General features: G+C 37.3%; 2 protein-coding genes across 6 annotated transcripts; one reads left to right on the top strand and one right to left on the bottom strand.

Moving 5' to 3' along the window:
• Positions 1–3,404: 3,404 nt before the first annotated feature.
• Positions 3,405–8,615, top strand: LOC122404598 (rab GTPase-binding effector protein 1). Of its 4 annotated transcripts, none has more exons than XM_043408695.1 (9): positions 3,405–3,792; positions 3,985–4,092; positions 4,196–4,638; positions 4,834–5,330; positions 5,477–5,758; positions 6,839–7,058; positions 7,136–7,246; positions 8,154–8,367; positions 8,464–8,615. In XM_043408695.1, exons 1-8 carry the CDS (start codon positions 3,744–3,746, stop codon positions 8,319–8,321), a joined length of 1,878 nt encoding a protein of 625 aa, XP_043264630.1. In that variant the 5' UTR covers positions 3,405–3,743; the 3' UTR covers positions 8,322–8,367; positions 8,464–8,615. The 4 variants fall into 4 exon arrangements, with proteins under 4 accessions (XP_043264630.1, XP_043264632.1, XP_043264631.1 ...); XM_043408696.1 differs by having other exon boundaries at positions 3,406–3,792; positions 4,193–4,626; XM_043408694.1 differs by having other exon boundaries at positions 3,406–3,792; positions 4,193–4,638.
• Positions 8,616–10,768: 2,153 nt separating this feature from the next.
• LOC122404473 (amyloid protein-binding protein 2) lies at positions 10,769–15,121 on the bottom strand. Of its 2 annotated transcripts, none has more exons than XM_043408438.1 (9): positions 14,840–15,121; positions 13,476–13,589; positions 13,154–13,404; positions 12,889–13,068; positions 12,537–12,792; positions 11,993–12,117; positions 11,636–11,915; positions 11,362–11,527; positions 10,769–11,248 (listed from the first exon to the last, which is right to left on the bottom strand). In XM_043408438.1, the coding sequence occupies exons 1-9, from the start codon at positions 14,993–14,995 to the stop codon at positions 11,022–11,024; spliced, it is 1,755 nt and encodes a 584-aa protein (XP_043264373.1). In that variant the 5' UTR covers positions 14,996–15,121; the 3' UTR covers positions 10,769–11,021. The 2 variants fall into 2 exon arrangements, with proteins under 2 accessions (XP_043264373.1, XP_043264374.1); XM_043408439.1 differs by lacking the exon at positions 14,840–15,121 and adding an exon at positions 14,348–14,762.
• Between the last annotated feature and the right edge of the window lie 4,155 nt (positions 15,122–19,276).

The raw sequence follows: 19,276 nt of genomic DNA, 5'->3' as shown, positions 1-19,276 counted from the left end.
TCCGCTAGGGGGCATTTCCGCAGTTCGTGAAACGCATTTATTTGGAAAGAGACAATTTTATGGCGGACATAAGAAACTTGTTGTTTTAAAATATTGCAGATATTGTTTTTCTCTATTTTGATACGAATAGAAACTAAATATAAAGTCGATAAAAGTAATTACGTAGTATTATAGTAATGCATAGTTTCTGCAATATGTCCCCCTTAATATTTCATATATCGAGTCGATTGAAAATAGTCTGATTTGTGTCGTGTTTGGTGTCATTTTAATCAGAAGAATCTGAAGAATGCATTAGTACCATTTTTACCATATTCTCTCTTTTCAAACAATGTCCAGATTTACTGTCAAGTTCCAAATCTTGTGGTACTACTATCTGAAGTACTAAAGACAGTGGCGCTGTGGAACGGCCATGACAGAAAGGGTTAAAGTTGAGGTTAGAGTAGGGAATTGATGTTCGACCGCAAAGTGGGTACTTGAAATTTTTAATGTACCTGCTCGACGAATCATTTTCTTCAATCTTTGCGACTGTGCCCACTTTATGGTCGACGATGATCGACGACTCGGACGCAAGCTTTTTAGACACGCGTAGAAAATTGTTGCGAAATCGTTGCGAGCTTATAACCATAACGGTTTGTTTTTCTTTTGTGACGTGTTTTACCTTTATCATCGCATACGCGCAGATTTTGTATTGATTTTACACCAGGCAGCTTTTAAAGTTACTCTACGTTTCCTAACTTATATTAACTGTCGTCCATTATTTTTATTTTCTTCTTTTTTTGTAAATACGCGAGAATTATCAGTAGTTACGTCGGTTTAAGACGCGAATGAAATTGTGCCTGATGAACAAAAAAAAAAAAAGGGGGAAGAAAGATAGCTGTGCAACGTGATTTAATATAAAACGCACGTGTTTTATGTTATCCATGATATTGAAACTTTTGGATATTATTGGATCGTCGATTCGACATTATTCTTGCTAAATAGAACGTACAAACAAAGGGTACGTGTCCATTGTTTACTCGGTCCATTGTCGTCGTCGCAATCGGCAGCTACGATCTTGATGAAATCACTATTGCATTAGAACTAATCTTAGAATTTCGCGAATCGCGGTATAGAATAATAGAATTAATTGAATCGTACGTTGATAACAGTATTTGTTATGTAATATCACGAAGTTAACTTGTAACGACAGTATTTTTTCTAACTTCGAGTTAGATGCAATAAGTTTTATTTTTTTTAGTGATCGATATTGTATTCCTGACGGTAATCAAGCTTTATCATGGATCATGCGTAAAAAAATCCGAGAAACGAATGAAAGTCCTATGATTTGTTAGTCGGAATTTCGATATCAGATGACGAGACAACGAACAAGTTTGTAAATAAGTATTTGTACAATTTTTCGACGCCACGTCATTTTATATATATACGTATTTTTAACGTAAAGTTAATTATTTAAATCTTTTGTACTTTCTGAAAGCAGTTACAGCTATCTGCAAGCGTGGAAAGAACAATTTATGAACGAAAGAGGGAATAAATTTTGTATATATTAGGATGGGTCGAATTTTAAGCAGGAGCATATGTGCCTTACATCTTGCCTATACAAAAGAATGTTAAGATTAATTATTTATATATACCTATACATGTATATTGACATTTTATGTACTTAATAATAAACTACAGAAAACACTATCCTTACCAAAATGTTACGATGCATTTGCTACGTATACAGGGTGTTCGGTCATCCCTGGGAAAAATTTTAATGGGAGATTCCAGAGGCCAAAATACGACGAAAATCAAGAATACCAATTTGTTGATGGAGGCTTCGTTAAAAAGTTATTAACAATTAAATTCAAAAGTTTCAAATCGTTTTGGAAAAATTATTTTCTGTTGCAGGAGTCAATTATAATTATTTTTTATTATTAGGCATACCCTCGAAATCTTATCCACTTTCTAGAAAAAAATTCCAGAAGGTATGAAATTTTTCGAAGGCGAAAAAAAATTTCAAATCGTTTTGGAAAAATTATTTTCAGTTGCAGGGGTCAATTATAATCATTTTTGATTATTAGGCATACCCTCGAAATCTTTTCCATTTTCTAGAAAAAAATTCCAGAAGGTATGAAATTTTTCGAAGGCGAAAAAAAATTTCAAATCGTTTTGGAAAAATTATTTTCAGTTGCAGGGGTCAATTATAATCATTTTTGATTATTAGGCATACCCTCGAAATCTTATCCAGTTTCAAGAAAAAAATTCCAGAAGGTATGAAATTTTTCGAAGGAGAAAGAAAGTTTCAAATCGTTTTGGAAAAATTATTTTCAGTTGCAGGGATCAATTATAATCATTTTTTATCATTAGACATACCCTCGAAATCCTACCCACTTTCTAGAAAAAAATTCCAGAAGGTGTGAAATTTCTCGATGGAAAAAAGAAATTTCAAATCGTTTTGAAAAAATTATTTTCACTTGCAGGAGTCAATTATAATCATTTTTTATTATTAGGCATACCATCGAAATCCTACCCACTTTCTAGAAAAAAATTGTTGAAGGTGTGAAATTTCTCGATGGAAAAAAAAATTTCAAATCGTTTTGGAAAAATTATTTTCAGTTGCAGGGGTCAATTACAATTATTTTTGGTCATTACACATACCCCCGAATTTCTACGCATTTTCGAGAAAAAAATTCAGTACGAGCGGAAATTTAAACGTTAATAACTTTTTAACAAAGTCTCCATGAACAAATTGATATTCTTAATTTTCGTCTTATTTTGGCCTCTGGAATTCCCTGGGTTGACCGAACACCCTGTATAAACATAAATTTTTAAAGCATACCATAATTTTATGACACTAATAACTAATGAATATTTATTATATTATCTTCGTTACATCAAATGTTGTCATAACACTGACAAAAGAATGATATAAATAATTCTATTAACATCATTGGAAGGCTTAAAAATGTTTCAAAAGAAAGTAGACAATGCCAATCCAGAGATGGGAACTCTGCGCCAATCTTAAAAGCAAATATACATTCTAGACACGTTTACCAAATTAATGTCGCTAGTCGCGAAAATGTCGCTAGTATAAAGGAAACGTACTTAATTCGCTCTTCTGATTGGACGAATTGTCACTGAAATCATGGCGGAGTAATGGGAAACCTCAAAAATGGGATTGAGCTTATTTTTTTTAACAAAAATTTCCGGTGACTTTTACACGTGCCAAAGTTTAATTCGTATACGTTAAAACGTATGGCTAGAGTTTCATGAATTTTCAGCGAATTCGAAAATTTTACTTTTGATCGCGTTTTTGGGAGTTCGGCCCATTGTACGATGGTTTTAAAACGCTACGCGTCGTGTGCATTTTGAATTGATCGCAACGCGAACGAGATTTTAAGCGTAGTCGATTGCCGCGACGAAGTCGATTATCGAATATGCGTCGTATGAAATATCGATACCAATTAACAAGGAAGTGGTGATAATATACCGCTAGTGGACCGCTAAATTGTTGAGGTTGATTTTCTGTATCATCGAACGTGACATCGTTTTGTACGGGTAGGCGCGTTCGCGATCCATCAGTATTCGTCGTTATAATGAATGCCAGCAAGATTTGAACGCGTTTGTCGCGGCACCCGTGCCATAATGTCGCCGAACGATACAACCGAGGACAGCACCAGAATACATTTTTCTGCCTTGCTCGAAAGGCAGTGACCCACCTTGACAAAATTCCATTCGTTACCGATTTAATACGCTGAATAATGGAGAACCATACTACGCAGGATAATACGATCAACATGAACGGAAGTGGTACGTTCGAGCCGTTAGCGCTTTCGCAAAATTTTATTCTTGACATCGTATCGGTCACACGCTTATCGTTATTAATTTCGTGAAATCCCGGTCGGACGAGTCGTGTTTCTCGCGTCCCGTTTCTCGGCAATTTATTATCCGTTACGTTTGCACACCGACGATTTTACTAACGGAGTGTTCGTTACGATTCAGAGGATTTGCAGGAAAAAGTAACTAGACTGGAATCGGAGAACGCGAAAATGCGAGAGGAATTTAACATACAGAGAGCCAAGTTGAAAGAACTGTTCCTTCAGAAAGAAGGTAAACTCAATTAATACAGATAAACGTAGTGAAACGCACGCGATAGATGTCCAAAGTATAATCGTATTGTTGTTTGGCTATTTATCAAGTTTATTTGCAGAAGAATTGAAGAGACGGTTACAAGATAACACGTGTTTGCAAGAGGAAAACACAAGACTGAAAAACGAATTGGACGAAGCTAAAAGTCAAGCGGTGGTTGCCGATCTTAAAATAGAAAACGACATACTTATAGAGAAAAGAAAAGCTCAAGAGGAGATAGCGTCCTTGCAACGCGTTATACACGAAACCGTGGAGGAGTCTTCGTGCTCTCGCAAACGACTAGACGCCGAAATAAACGGATTGAAGGCCACGCTTTCCAAGTTGCAAGAGGAGAACGCGTTACTGAAGTCCCAGTTGCCTCGTGACCCACCTGTAGATAGCCCGCAGATATCGTTGTCCACCGTAACAAAAACGATAGCTCGAAAAGTAGTTAAGCAAATAGGCGCCGACGCTTTGTCTTTAGGTCCTGACAATCTCGAAGAAAGCATGAGGAAGGTAAAAAGATATGTACGTAAGCTTAAAGATCCATGATTTTTGAACTTTTCTGCAATGAGTTTATATAGAGTGGCACTGCATTTCAGAAACTGTTCACAAATCATTTTAAACATCATCGAGAGGTGTTTATTTTATCGGTTTTTTTTTTTCTTTTTTCCTATCGATTTCACCGTAGGTGTGCAAATATTAGAAAGTGTTGCTTTATAGGCACAGGAGGACGCGGAAGTTTTACGTTCGTTGGTAGTGCCGCTCGAAGAAGAGATAAAAGCCTTAAAAGAGAAACTGAGAGCGACGGACGACGAGTTACAGAAGTGTAAAGAGGCACAGTCGCTGAGAAAACAACGGGAATCCGGTTCCTTTGAACCCATGTGCGATATGTGCGCGAATTACGAGGCGCAATTAGTCAAGATGCAAGCGAACGCTAAAGATATGGAGAAACAGCTGTCCGACTCGGAACGGATGCTGCAAGCGCAAAAAGACGATTTAGCTAAGGAGGTGGAATTTCGTAAAGAAATGGAAGAGAAATGGAACGAGAAGAAAGAGGAGCATAAAATCAAAGTGGCCGAGCTCACTGTCATGTCGCAAACGGTGCAACAGACGTTGACAGACCTGAAAAAAACGTTTGAACACGTTCAGAGAAATGTAAAAGACGAACTTGTAATACTGACGCGAGGCCGTGAAGAAGTGCAGAGGCACCTTGTCGCGTAAGAAAATTTCTAATGATAATTACGAGTTATTTAATTTAATTCTCACCTTACCGAGTATTTAAATGTAGATGAAAGTAAAAGCACAATTTTACCGAGGCGTTTCCTGGCAAAATTTTATTGAAAATCTAGTTGAATCTTTGCAGACTGCAAAAGGAAAATGAGAATCTAGTTGGTAAGCATAGCAAACATTCTCAGCAACTGCAGAGCGAGAGCATCAATATGCCGAATAATGTCGAGGAGTTGCACGTTAGTCTTTTGAAAATGCGCGAGGATTTGATCACCGCTAAAGTTGCTCAAGAAGTGGCGCAAGAGAAGGAGGAGACGTTGCGATACGAAGTGACCTTGCTTCAAGAACAAATGGAACAGGAGAGCAGAGTGAAAAAACAAGAAGCACTGGCATTGAAGAACGAAATTAGCGGACTTAGGTAATAACGTTTGTTCAAAAGGTGGACTTCTGCTCCTATCGTTATTTTATAAACCAACTCGTGTGGTCGTGTGACGTATATCGTGTACGATTCAATGTCTAATAGACGTTAGAACGACTGATAGTAGAGGTCTCGAGGCTATAGGTCAGGACATATAAACAGTCACTGAAAATTATATTACGTATGTGATTCTGTACAAAGGATTGTAAGAAAAATTTTACTCGTATATCATTCGACGCTTATAACCTTTTTATAAAGCATTTACGAACATAAGTTCATAGGAACTATCTCATCTAATCGGCTTCGTTAACATGTAGTATTCGCTTACATTTATAACATGTAAGAAATATAGAGTGTATTCGGCCAACCCTGGGAAAAATTTCAATGGGGTATTCTAGAGACCAAAATACGACGAAAATCAAGAATACCAGTTTGTTGATAGAGGCTTCGTTAAAAAGTTATTAACGAAGCCTCCACCCTTTAAAGTTCCACCTGTACTGAATTTTTTTCTCGAAAATGCGCAGGATTTCGAGGGTACGCCTATTCACCAAAAATAATTGTAATTGACTCCCGCAATCGAAAATAATTTTTTTAGAACGATTCGAAATTTTTTTTTTCGTCGAAAAATTTAGGTAATTAGATTTTCGGTAAGGAATTTTTTTTCTCAAAAGTGCCTAGGATTTCGGAGGTATGTGTAATGACCAAAAATGATTGTAATCGACCCTTGCAACCAAAAATAATTTTTTTGAAACGATTTGAAACTTTTTAATTTTGTCGAAAAATTTCACACATTCTCAATTTTTTTTCTAGAAAGTGGGTAGGATTTCGAGGGTATGTCTAACGATAAAAAATGATTGTAATTGATCCCCGCAACCGAAAATAATTTTTCCAGAACGATTTGAAATGTTTAATTTAAATGTTAATAACTTTTTATCGAAGCCTCGGTCAAAAAATTGATATTCTTGACTTTCGTCTTATTTTGGCCTCTAGAATCTCCCAGATGTGGCCGAATACCCTGTATATGCTAGATCGAAGTATTTTATAATTATTTTTTTAATTCCAACGGGCAATAATTTTCAGGACACAATTGGATAAATATATACGAGATCATCGATCGCTCGCCGAGAGGGAGGAGAAGCTCGATCGTTTGGAGAAACAGTTGGACGTAGTTTTGAAAGAAAATAAAGAGGCTGAATTGAAAGTGGCCGAATTACGACAAAGAGTTACCAGTCTTCAGCAAGAACTGGACACCAGCGAAGCAGTTCAGAAAGACTTCGTCAGATTGTCGCAGTCGTTGCAGGTATGAAACAGTAACAAAGGCGTCGTGCGTTTGTTAGATTGGCGTAACGTTAACTCGAACTCTATAATTGGCGATAGGTACAATTAGAAAGAATTAGGCAAGCCGGCAGTGAAGTGAGATGGCAACACGAAGAAGATGTGGAGGAATGCCCTAGTTGCCATACTTCTTTCACGGTTACGAAGAAAAAGGTAATAGAGTAACAGAGGGTCAACTTTTACTAAAATTTGCACGGTTAACTTTAATCTCTTCCGACAGTTATAGCATACTTATTTGTACCAAAGGAACTAAAACAAGAGATACGCGAAGAAACGTATAATGCAATGGAAATAAGTGTTTATTCATACTCTTGTAGAAAACTGTGGTAATTTTCAAAAATTCGGTCGAGTAAATCAGTTTTATTAGAAATTACGAATAGGCCATTTTGACTGCTTTGGTAGTTCTAGCGTTAATCGATTCTCGAAAGAAGCAAGACACAATGAACAAAAAGATTCCGTAAGAAGGTTAATAATCATTGTCGATAAGAACAATTTTCTCTTTTTTTTTTAAACGGTACCAATACATTTTTGGGAGTTTTCCGATTAAAACGAATCCAAACCAGCGATGGACATTCGTGGGAATTTTGGTCATGCGCACTGGAGCCTAATACACTTAACTAGAATTTAGGGTACTGTTGGATCCCAGTAAGGAACAAAGTTTAAGGAAGTTAGACAAAAACAAAAAATTTCCTCGTGATCTACATGAGTATAGCTAGAGAAATGCGTAGGGGATCTTGGATAAGTTAATTTTTGTGTGATTGGCGAGCATTTGAAGGGGAAAGTTCAATTTCGTCAAATATGCACCTCTTTTTGCGTTAACGATGCATCTATGGTAGAAAGCCAACGCATGCACAAAAAGGAATCCCGCGAGGGAAAATTCTAGTTCGCATGTCCAAAATTCCCACGAATGTCCATCGCTGATCCAAACACCGCGTAAATCAGATTACTTTTGATTGCCGTTAAAATCTTACGAAGGTTAACCGTGCATCGCAGTATTTATCTATAAAACGTATGTTTGCCATTTGTGCAAGTTGACGATGACTAATGTGTATTTGACTAGGTGCATTGTCGTCATTGTGGCCATATATTTTGCCAGTCCTGCCTTTCGCACGTCGTGAAAAGTGGACCGAAACAAAGACCATCCAGAGTCTGTGATGTTTGCCATACTTTATTGGTGCAAGATACAGCGCCATATTTTAGCCAAGAACCACCACACACACCTGATTAATATTCTAACGCAAAGCCAGTCCAACAAGATGTGCAATATCGATTTGGTAATTTGCCGCAGTTAACGAACTCTTCGCGGACCGTCGTGCTCGACGATACGATTTTTAATTAATCGAGAAATCGTTTTTTCGATCACTTTACAGGAGGATGTAGAGATGCTACTAGCGCGGAAAGGGGGGCTAGATAAAATTCCTATTACCTGACAACTGGAGTGATAAGATAAATATCGTGTAAATACGAATTATGTACTACTTAATGTTTATTGTAATTTAAAAGATTAAAGCTTTTGAATGTATGTGAGTTATCCAAAAATTTATGAATATTTATCTACTATCTTGTTATCAACGTTATTAAAAATAAGCCTCGCGCAGAACAGGTATGTTTAGAGGTTTCATTCATTGCCATAACTTTTAATTTTTAATTTAGGATTTCGAATTTACGAGCGTCGGTTAGATTTGTTTTAAACTTGTTGCACCAATGTCGCAGCACTTAACAAAAGTGGAATTTTGTTGTTTCTTTATTTTTCAAAGCAACACAGATCTTTACATACTCCCGTCGCATCATATAATTCATCTAATTCAATTAGACGAATTTAGTTCTAAACTCAATATTTATTACAATGTTTACATAGGAACAAAATGTTCAACAAAATATAACATTACATATCACATTCGTCATTTCGATAAGGTTTGCGAGTGAAAAGTGTAGATAAATATAATTGGTTTAGTACACAGCTATCTAACGAAAGAAAAATTAAGAGTAGCATTTTCAAACGCGATTATTTTTTTTTGTTCGATATCTTAAATCGATTAAGAAATAATACATAATGACGATAATAATGCACATACGTACATATAAATGACAGTAAATGTGTATTCGCATGTAATATAAGATAGCTGCTTGTTTTCGCGTAGTATAATCTTTTTTTCAACATAATTCTACGTTTTGGAAATCGATGTTCGCTACGAATTATCCTTGACGCGTCGCTCTATTAAATATCCAAAAACTCTATGAACAGTTCTCCTTACATATTCACCGATCAAAACAAAACTAATTATTATGCGTATAATGAAAATCGTTATCGTCGGTGTTTTTAACTTACCGTTAAGTTAGAAATCTCATTATCATACATTAATTACAAATCGTGTCCGTTTAATATACGTGTGTCGCAAATGCTGTCGATAATCGATTACAACGCATAAAACTATTGGGGGGGGATCTAAATTTACTTAATTTCGCTGCTAAAACTAATTGTAAAAGTAATTAACATGTACAAAAAACGTAGAGGTACAAAGTACAAACATGAAGAATTTCATGCGACTGACGACAAGTCTGAAATCCACGTGTGACGTGTATTGGCGATATAAAAATTTATCATATTATGTACATACAATTCAAAGAGCGTCGAGTAATCTTAATAACGGGTAGAGCCGAAAAATATATTATATATATATATATACACACAGGGTGTTCGGCCACACCTGGGAAAAATTTTAATGAGAGATTCTAGAGGCCAAAATCAAACGTAAATCAAGAATACTAATTTGTTGGAGGCTTCGTTAAAAAGTTATTAACAATCAAAATAAAAAATTTCAAATCGTTCTGGAAAAATTATTTTCGGTTACGAGGATCAATTACAAGCATTTTTGGTGAATAGACATATCCTCGAAATCCTACTGAGTTCCGAGAAAAAAATTCGAGGATATGAAATTTTTCGGCGAAAAAAAAATTTTCAAATCGTTCTGGAAAAATTATTTTCAGTTACGAGGATCAATTACAAGCATTTTTGGTGAATAGACATATCCTCGAAATCCTACTGAGTTTCGAGAAAAAAATTCCAAAAGGTATGAAATTTTTCGGCAAAAAAAAAATTTTCAAATCGTTCTGGAAAAATTATTTTCAGTTACGGGGGCCAATTATAATCAGTTTTGGTCTTTATGCATATCCTCGAAATCCTACCCATTTTCGAGAAAAAAATTCCAGAAGGTATGAAATTTTTCGGCGAAAAAAAAATTTTCAAATCATTCTGGAAAAATTATTTTCAGTTACGGGGGCCAATTATAATCAGTTTTGGTCTTTATGCATATCCTCGAAATCCTACCCACTTTCGAGAAAAAAATTCCAGAAGGTATGAAATTTTTCGACAGAAAAAAGAAATTTCAAATCGTTCTGGAAAAATTATTTTCAGTTACGGGGGTCAATTATAATCAGTTTTGGTCTTTATGCATGTTCTCGAAATCCTACCCACTTTCGAGAAAAAAATTCCAGAAGGTATGAAATTTTTCGACAGAAAAAAGAAATTTCAATTTGTTCTGGAAAAATTATTTTCAGTTACGGGGGTCAATTACAATTATTTTTGGTGAATAGACATACCCCCGAAACCCTACACACTTTAGAGAAAAAAATTCAGTACGGGCGGAACTTTAAACGTTAATAACTTTTTAACAAAGTCTCCATCAACAAACCGGTATTCTTGATTTTCGTCTTATTTTGGCCTCTGGAATCCCCTATTAAAATTTTTCCCCGGTGTGGCCGAACATCCTGTATATATATATGATTTACGAATTGCTAGTCGTATAAAGTAACTCGTGATTGCGTCTATACTTTGGCTCGAGTTACACCAACAAAATCGGAATCAGTATGAATCGATCGACGAGAATCAATGAATATCAACATTCGAGTGTAAGTTTACAAGTATACATTACATGGAAAAGAACTTATCGATTACGTCTTCGGTCGGCTGTGGTCGTCTTTCAAGGTCGATCGGGGGATCTTTGGACTGATGCTCGAATCTCAGTACTTTCCAATTATTCAACGCTGTCTCGTATTCCACTACTTTATCGTAATTGTCCAGTTTCGTATAAAGATGCAAGAGCCCTCGATAATCGTATTCTAAGCCACTGTAGCTTTTATTGAACAATTTTAAACCTAGTATGTACCAAAAATGTTATAGCAAAGTAAATATTGGAAGTCTGATATATAATTATCGAACCCGAAAAATATTCCGCCGGGGGTCGTTGCAATCCGTATATTGTACTTACTGATCGCGATGCTGCGATAATATAGCTTCTCGGCATCTCTGTATCGATTCATATGAAAATTGTATAACGATGCTAAATGTCCTACGCTTACACCAACTTCGTAATCGTCTGGCCCCAACACTTCTTCTTTAATTCGTATTGCTTTAATATGCATTTCTTCGGCAACCTGGAACAAACGACGAATAAAAACTAATTTTTATAGTACAAAAAAAATATTAAGATGCTCGATTCTCACTTTGGTAAAAACGAGCGTTTTCACATATTTTCTACGCACCTCGAATTTCCTCATACTCTGATACAAACGTCCCAAATTCCCGTAATGCTTCGCGGTTTGCACGTTTCTCTCGCCGTACGTTTTTTTCGCCAATTCCAAAGCAAAAATGTGAAGGTTCTCAGCCTCGACTAATAAATTATGCTCTGAAAACGGTATCGACGCAATGTTTAACGCTTCTTCTTCGAAAATCAATGCTTGCACTCTCCTTGCACTTGCTAACAACAAATGATCTCGATGTAATAGTTTGTCCATTATGACTGTGGCTTTCCCAGCATGATAACTGTTCGTACAACGTGGAATAAAACCGTATGACTTTTTCCAAAAATTAAGAGTGCACTGGCTTATACAGTCACTTACCTTGCCTGCGAGAATTTACCAGAATTGTATTCGTATACGTAGAGGGCGTAAGCTAGGCCCTCGTGAGCCAATGCGATGTGTAAATTTGTTTTGCCAAATATTGCTTTCCTAATGTCTAGTGCTTTCTATAAGGGAACGGAAAACGAATGTAAACAAGCGGCGAGGGACCATTACTCTGAATAACACCATGGCTGATCGAGATGAGTCTCGATGGGTGCCGTAAGGAGAGAAGGTAGACCCAAAATTTGAAATTTCAATTTCAGCGATTCGTGCGCGACGAAAGATTATTTTTATTAAAAGTTATAACTGTTATGGTTCTTCATAATCGATATGAACTCTCGAAAGGTTAAAATTTGAACGAACTACATTTACAAATTAATGAAACTTTAGTATAAATTTTCACCAAACCAAAAGGTGTAGAATCGCCCGAAAGTGAAATTTGACGTTTCTAGGTCCACTCTCTCCTCGTATCGTCCACCAAGTTTCATCTCGATCGGCCACACGCTACTTACTACACTTACTACACACTATAGAATGCCCTAACCTTGTACATAGTTACACTGTTGCCGATGTTATCGAAATTTAACAAATAAAATCCGTAATCTGTAAGAACGTTACTGTACACTGGATGATCCGTATCAAATACTTGTCTGGCGAGATACAGCGCTTGCCTGATCAACAGACTAGCTTTTTGAAATTCACGTTTCATTACGCACGACTTCGCAGCCTGTCTCAGAGCGTCGATAGTAACGCGCGCAGGCAGCGTGGGTTTCAATTGCTTCAACGCTGCTACGCTCCACCTAAGAAATGAATGATCGATCGATAAAAATTCGTTATTACTTTTCGAACATCGAATATACAAGTTTATACTAAAGTTCGCTAACGATCAAATTAACCTGTAATCCTGATTATATTCGCCTTTCATATAGTGGAGGAGGCTGAATTCAACGTACAATGCTGCATAGTTGTAGTCATTGAATTTTGCTTCTCTCAGTTTATTTACCATTTCCAAAGCGAGCAGTTGCGTGTCCGTCGCGTTTTCGAACGCGTAATATGCCGCCTGCACGTGCAACAGTCTATATATTTCGAAAAATTATTGTCAATTTAAACGTGGCACGTTCAGGTAGAAGCCAGACGTTGAAAGAGGAAATTTTTGTTTACCTACGACAGCACTCTAACGTTTGACACCAATTCTTCGGCGTGGTGTTATTCGCGAGGCACAATTGTCGACAGTCTAACAAGACCTGTTTGCTTTCCATATACCAGCCGGCGTCGCTCAAAAATTCACCGAGCCTTAAACCAAGATTTATCGTTTCCTCTTGAACGCCCGGATTTTCAGACCTGAACGTGCAAAGTAAGCAATATCTGATGGTCAACTCCTCTTCGATTCGTATTCCGTGATCTATGAGACCCTAGAAAATTAATTTTAATCGTAGTAAAAAAAAAATTAAAACAATAAAACTATCGACCGTGTTTTTCTTACTTGGAAACACTCTAATAAATTGACACGGCGGTTGGTCACCGTCATCATCTTGGAGAAAGTGTCCAGATTGCTGAGTTCCACTCCCAATAAACATAGTCTTTTTCCTTTGTACAACTGCAAAGTCAAGAAACCGAGGAATCATTTGGTTTACCAATTGTACGTACCAATAATTAACAATTGCCAATACAAGGAATGCAACCAGATACATTCTTTGATAGTATAATCGCGCTGCAGCGAGTTATCCAATTATGTAGATTCATTGACACATGTTTATGCTTTCATTTAACTTTAAATTTTATATAGAGTATTTTACACAGAGAGTATGTTATAGTTGGCTTTCTAAAGGGCCACAGTCTGGTAAATATTAACCCATTCGAGACCGACTGCACACTGTGTGCGCAACTGTTTTCCAAGGCTATAAGACCGGTTGCACACTGCGTGTGCAATCGGTCCTGTATGGGTTATTGAAAGGTAATTGTCTTCGCTCCTGGGGACCGTGTTCGAACAAAATCGCCATCTCAAATGGGTTAATGGTCAGAAATGGTGTTTCCCCTACCAATTTCATTTTTCTCCACGCATATCATACATTTATTAGTTTATCCTACAAGCAACGCTCTCATCTCATTTTACCAGAATTCTATTCAGAATTTATGAGCGGAAATAGGTAACAAATTCTGAACGTGCCAAGTTCGTCGATAAATCTTAAATGTCAAAACCAGTCGACCACACGTAAAATCGTTTAAACTAGGTAATAAAATAACAAGGCGAACTAACGAAATATTAAAAAACAATTGTAAAATATTGAAGTTATAATGCGTAGATTTTTTTTATGAAATGTACACAGAAAGTAATATGTCTTCATTATTACTCACCCAATTTTACTAAAATTTTGTCCGACCAAACTTATATACACGTATACGTTTATAGCGAAAGATTTATTTTAAAACCTCGGACCCCCATCAAGTAATTTCGACAAAATTCTTATAGGCATTAAGGATACGAATACTTATGGGACCGATCGTGTATAACCCACGAGTGTCTCGATTTAGGTTCACGTCACTTTCGAACGGGGTCTGGTCCAGCACGGAACAATAAAAGTCGGGGCCCTTTTTCCCCGCGAAATCGAACATGTTATCGTGCGATAATCGTTCAGTTTCTGTCCGTAACGGTTATCGTGCACACGAGTCGATCGAACGCGAGGGCATTCCGATCGAGAATTGAAAAACCAACGGAGATCGAGCGTATATCGTTGGAAGATCACGGACAAGGCAGAAATGTTTCAAATCTACGCGTATAGCCGTAGGAATCACTGGCAACTGCGTGCGTCTGGCGAGCTACGGCACGAAGGACGTTTTGACGTTTACCTGATAATAGAGATCGAACATCACGTTCTTCGGTAGATCGAAGAAACACTTCAAGTTCAGAAACTTGTCGATCGCGGACATGCTGACTATCGTGGACACGCTCAGCTCGTAGAGGGTTTTCGGTGAGAACAGCCATGGCTTGCTTTTTTCGGCCATTTTACCAGGGGGCCTCGATAATCACGAACGCGCAAACACAGCCGCAACAATTACTGTCACGTCTCTTCCTTCATGCGCATATGCTGCCGCGATGCTCCGCCATCCAACCATCAGCGACAACCCCCACTTTTCGGAACGAAGAGATGGTAAAAGTAAGCGTGCGACTAGCGCGCGAGATAAGAAAACCAATTTTTTTTATTTTTTGTTTTTTGTGTTCTCTTCCGGTTTTCCGTTTCTTCTCCACTTATTGTCGCGGGAAAAATTTTCCTCGAGAACGAAGTCGGTAACCGACGGCTCGAGGTAGCCTGCAACAATCGATGAAGAATATCGATTCGTTCGAGACGATTAGCGATTAGCGATCGCGAGCAACGAGAACCGTTTTAGTCGGTCCCGCGTTTTCCTCGTCTTTCGTTTTTCGCAATTCGAGTCGGACAAATGTGGTTTGAAAGCGAAGTCGGTAACGTAGATTCGACGTAATCTGCAACAATGTTAGTCAGAGTTCGGAATTAAAGAATATCGATTCGTTCGAAACGATTGCCGATCGCGAGCAACGGAAACCGTTCAGTCGCTGTTGCGTTTTGTGCACGAACGAGACAATAGCGGTTAGGACAATCACGTAATGTAAATATTTTCGAGCAACGCGTCTCGCGGATGGAATTTTTTAGGAGACTCGTCGGGAAACAATAGAAGCAATATAGTGACTCAAAGTGATATGCTCGTTCTGGAACACAGGACCGTGTTAAAAACCCTCGTATTTGTTGGACATTTTAGATGTACAGTGAAAAATAATTTTCATACGTGTACTTAAGAATGAAAAAGCAATATAGATTTTATTTTTATTCTGTTACTGAATCTATTAATAATTCGCAACATTTTCAATTTTTCTGCAGATTCCTTTAAGTTTCTGTTTGAGATACTTGAATATTTTATTTTGTTATTCAATATTTCCTGTTCCATTAGCCCCATAACACGACCTAACCCAGACCTAACCCAAAATGGATTCTCCAGAGTTCGAGCGTTGGAACCGTGCTTTTAACAGTCGTTTTGAACAGCAATTTATTTTTTACTGTTCGACGAGCTTTGAAAAACGTGTCGCTGGACTTCCGCTTCAATAACACTCGCATTCAAGCAATACAGACCCGCGTAATTCGAAAATTGTTACGTGCACGTTCGATTTAGTAACACCGAAATAAATGCACTATTTTTTTATTAAACACAATCAAATAGTTCATTCTATTTAAAGCTTTTTTTGCGAATTATCTGCCAATATGTCTATATAAAATATACTTTATGGTTTCACGCTTAAATATGCGTGTATAACTTAATCTTTCCGCGAGATGAACAAAGGTAACTTATCTTCGTACACTATTCAAAATAGTTACCCTGTATATCGATTACGAGATTCATATACAGTGTGCTCAACCACCCCTGGGAAAAATTTTAAGGGGGGATTCTAGAGGCCAAAATAAGACGAAAATAAAGAATATCAATTTGTTGATGGAAGCTTCGTTAAAAAGTTATTAACGTTTCAAGTTCCGCCATTACTGAATTTTTTTCTCGAAAATGCGCAGGATTTCGGGGGTATGTATAATGATCAAAAATGATTGTAATTGACCCCCGCAACCGAAAATAATTTTTCCAAGACGATTGAAGCTTTTCAATTTCGCCCAAAAATTTTATACCTTCTGGAATTTTTTTCTCGAAAGTCAGTAGGAATTTGAGGATATGTACAATGACCAAAACTGATTATAATTGAACCCGCAACCGAAAATAATTTTTTCAGATCGATTTGAAATTTTTTAATTTTGTCGAAAAATTGCATACATCCTCGAATTTTTATCTCGAAAGTCAGTAGGATTTCGAGGGCATGTCTATTCACAAAAAATGATTGTAATTGACCCCTGTAAATAAATATAATTTTTTTACTATGATTTGAAATTTTTTAATTTCGCCCAAAAATTCCATACCTACTGGAATTTTTTTCTCGAAAATGCGGAGGATTTCGAGGGTATGTCTATTCACCAAAAATGATTGTAATTGATCGTTCTAACCAAAAATAATTTTTCCAGAATGATTTGAAATTTTTCATTTTTTCAAAAAATTTCACACCTTCTCGAATTTTTTTCTCGAAAATGCGTAGGATTTCGAGGGTATGTCTATTCACCAAAAATGATTGTAATTGATCGTTCTAACCAAAAATAATTTTTCCAGAATGATTTGAAATTTTTCATTTTTTCAAAAAATTTCACACCTTCTCGAATTTTTTTCTCGAAAATGCGTAGGATTTCGAGGGTATGTCTATTCACCAAAAATGATTGTAATTGATCATTCCAACCAAAAATAATTTTTCCAGAATGATTTGAAATTTTTCATTTTTTCAACAAATTTCACATCTTCCCGAATTTTTTTCTCAAAAACGCGCAAGATTTCGGGGTTATGTCTGTTCACCAAAAATGATTGTAATTGATCGTTCCAACCAAAAATAATTTTTCCAGAATGATTTGAAACTTTTCAGTTTCGCCCAAAAATTTCAGCACCTACTCGAATTTTTTTCTCGAAAATGCGGAGGATTTCGAGGGTATGACTATTCATAAAAAATGATTGTAATTGACCCCCGTAACCAAAAATAATTTTTCCAGAACGATTTGAAATTTTTGAATTCAATTGTTAATAACTTTTTAACGAAACCTTCATCAACAAATTGGTATTCTTGATTTTCGTCTTATTTTAACCTCTAGAATGCCCCATTAAAATTTTTCCCGGTGTTGGCTGAACACCCTGTATGTAGTAGCGTCTATACCCTTCAAGGTTGGCGACCACTGCGTTATAGAATCCAAAGACCGAATTTATGCACTAACGTAATATTTAATGCCAAATTCGGTCAAAAGACATTCAATAGACACTAACTGCCCGTTTCCACGCGTAAAATCGAAGGAATCGCGTAACCCTAGATTCAAACGTACGTGTCGAGAATGTGACGGTGGATGTACAGTCGAGGGGAGAAAAAAAAAGAGAGAGTCGATATCGTCGCGATCGCGAAAGAGGCCGATTAATCGCGGCCAGCATTGGGCCATGCCTTCCTCGGCCCAAGTTTCCTTTTCCCGTGTACGAGACGAGCAAAGGAAACGTCTAAGGTGATTCTACCGTCGCCATAATTTCTGGCAAGTGGCAAAGTGGCTGGAAAACGGTAATCCGCGCGTACGAGTGAAAGGAAATCGGTCAGCTGCGTACACCGGCACCGTTTGTGAAAGTTTTGAATGTCAAATCGTGGCTTCGATCGCATTAACGCATTGTACAGGGCCTCTCTCGCATTGGACGGCGATCAACTTCGGGAACGAACACGCCGGGGGACTGTGTTTAACCTTACTGTTGTTTTTCTGCATCTTTGTGCCTTTGTATCGCGGACCATGCGTCACGAAATAATTATAACCTCGCTGGCCACCGAACGACTATAGATCCCCCGTTCCGTTATCGACCATTAATTATCCGCGTCCTACCGCGCTCTATCAGACATGACGTACACTTCGTCACACACTCATACACGGAAACACTTGCATTTGTGACGTTCGACTAATGGAATATGTACATCAAACTGAGGCATTCGATACGATGCATGTAACAAGGGATGGTATATACCTAAGACTACGTAGTACACCAGGAGTGTAACGGTTATGTATTCGATTCTCATAACAATTTTAATTTTTATGTAGATTCCGAGGTAAATTATTAACATCGGCAGAGTGGCGACGTATCGTTACGGTTTATCATAAATTCTGTCGTATTTTGCTAACCGGTAACCGTATTACCTGGATACGAACCGGTTAATCGGTTAATAGTAGAGCACATATCCGGTTCGCCAGATTTCTAGTTTACGCGCAAGCTTCCATCTACCGAGATACTTCGGAAGATCTTGGAACTCGCGTTCGACGAGACGACGCGACACGCTTTCGAGGCGAACAGAAAAACCATTATGACTCGTAACCAGTCTCGCGGTAAATTTCCTTTCGTGTCCTTTCAAGCGGTCATTCTAAATAACGATTACTCCACAAATTTGTACGAAAAAGAAACATTAACGGAAAGTTGACACAATTTTTTTTTTTATTCTTTTGTAATCGTTATTTTTGACAAAAATTTTTTATGTTGAGAAAGACACGGTAAAATCGGATTTGTGCAACAGTTACGAGCAAACGAGATAAATTTCGTCGACGACGGTGATCGGTGACGGAAATATAATTCGATCGCTTGTAACGGTTAGGTTGCTCGGTTTTAGGGGTTTGTTCG

The sequence above is a fragment of the Colletes gigas genome, unplaced genomic scaffold, assembly GCF_013123115.1.
Source record: "Colletes gigas isolate AHSC1104 unplaced genomic scaffold, ASM1312311v1 Colletes_gigas_Sc00003, whole genome shotgun sequence".
Taxonomy (NCBI): domain Eukaryota; kingdom Metazoa; phylum Arthropoda; class Insecta; order Hymenoptera; family Colletidae; genus Colletes; species Colletes gigas.
Note: the sequence above shows the minus strand (reverse complement) of the source record. Positions and strands in the feature narration are given on the sequence as shown.

Excerpts from the sequence above, each read along its gene's own strand:
- LOC122404598 (XM_043408694.1), top strand. The coding sequence starts at position 3,744 with ATGGAGAACCATACTACGCAGGATAATACGATCAACATGAACGGAAGT. Across the intron at positions 5,331-5,476 it reads GTGCAGAGGCACCTTGTCGC|ACTGCAAAAGGAAAATGAGA; the intron begins GTAAGAAAATTT and ends GAATCTTTGCAG. Across the intron at positions 7,059-7,135 it reads GATTGTCGCAGTCGTTGCAG|GTACAATTAGAAAGAATTAG; the intron begins GTATGAAACAGT and ends AATTGGCGATAG.
- LOC122404473 (XM_043408438.1), bottom strand. The coding sequence starts at position 14,995 with ATGGCCGAAAAAAGCAAGCCATGGCTGTTCTCACCGAAAACCCTCTAC. Across the intron at positions 12,793-12,888 it reads GAATATAATCAGGATTACAG|GTGGAGCGTAGCAGCGTTGA; the intron begins GTTAATTTGATC and ends TTCATTTCTTAG. Across the intron at positions 11,528-11,635 it reads AGAGTATGAGGAAATTCGAG|GTTGCCGAAGAAATGCATAT; the intron begins GTGCGTAGAAAA and ends CGTTTGTTCCAG.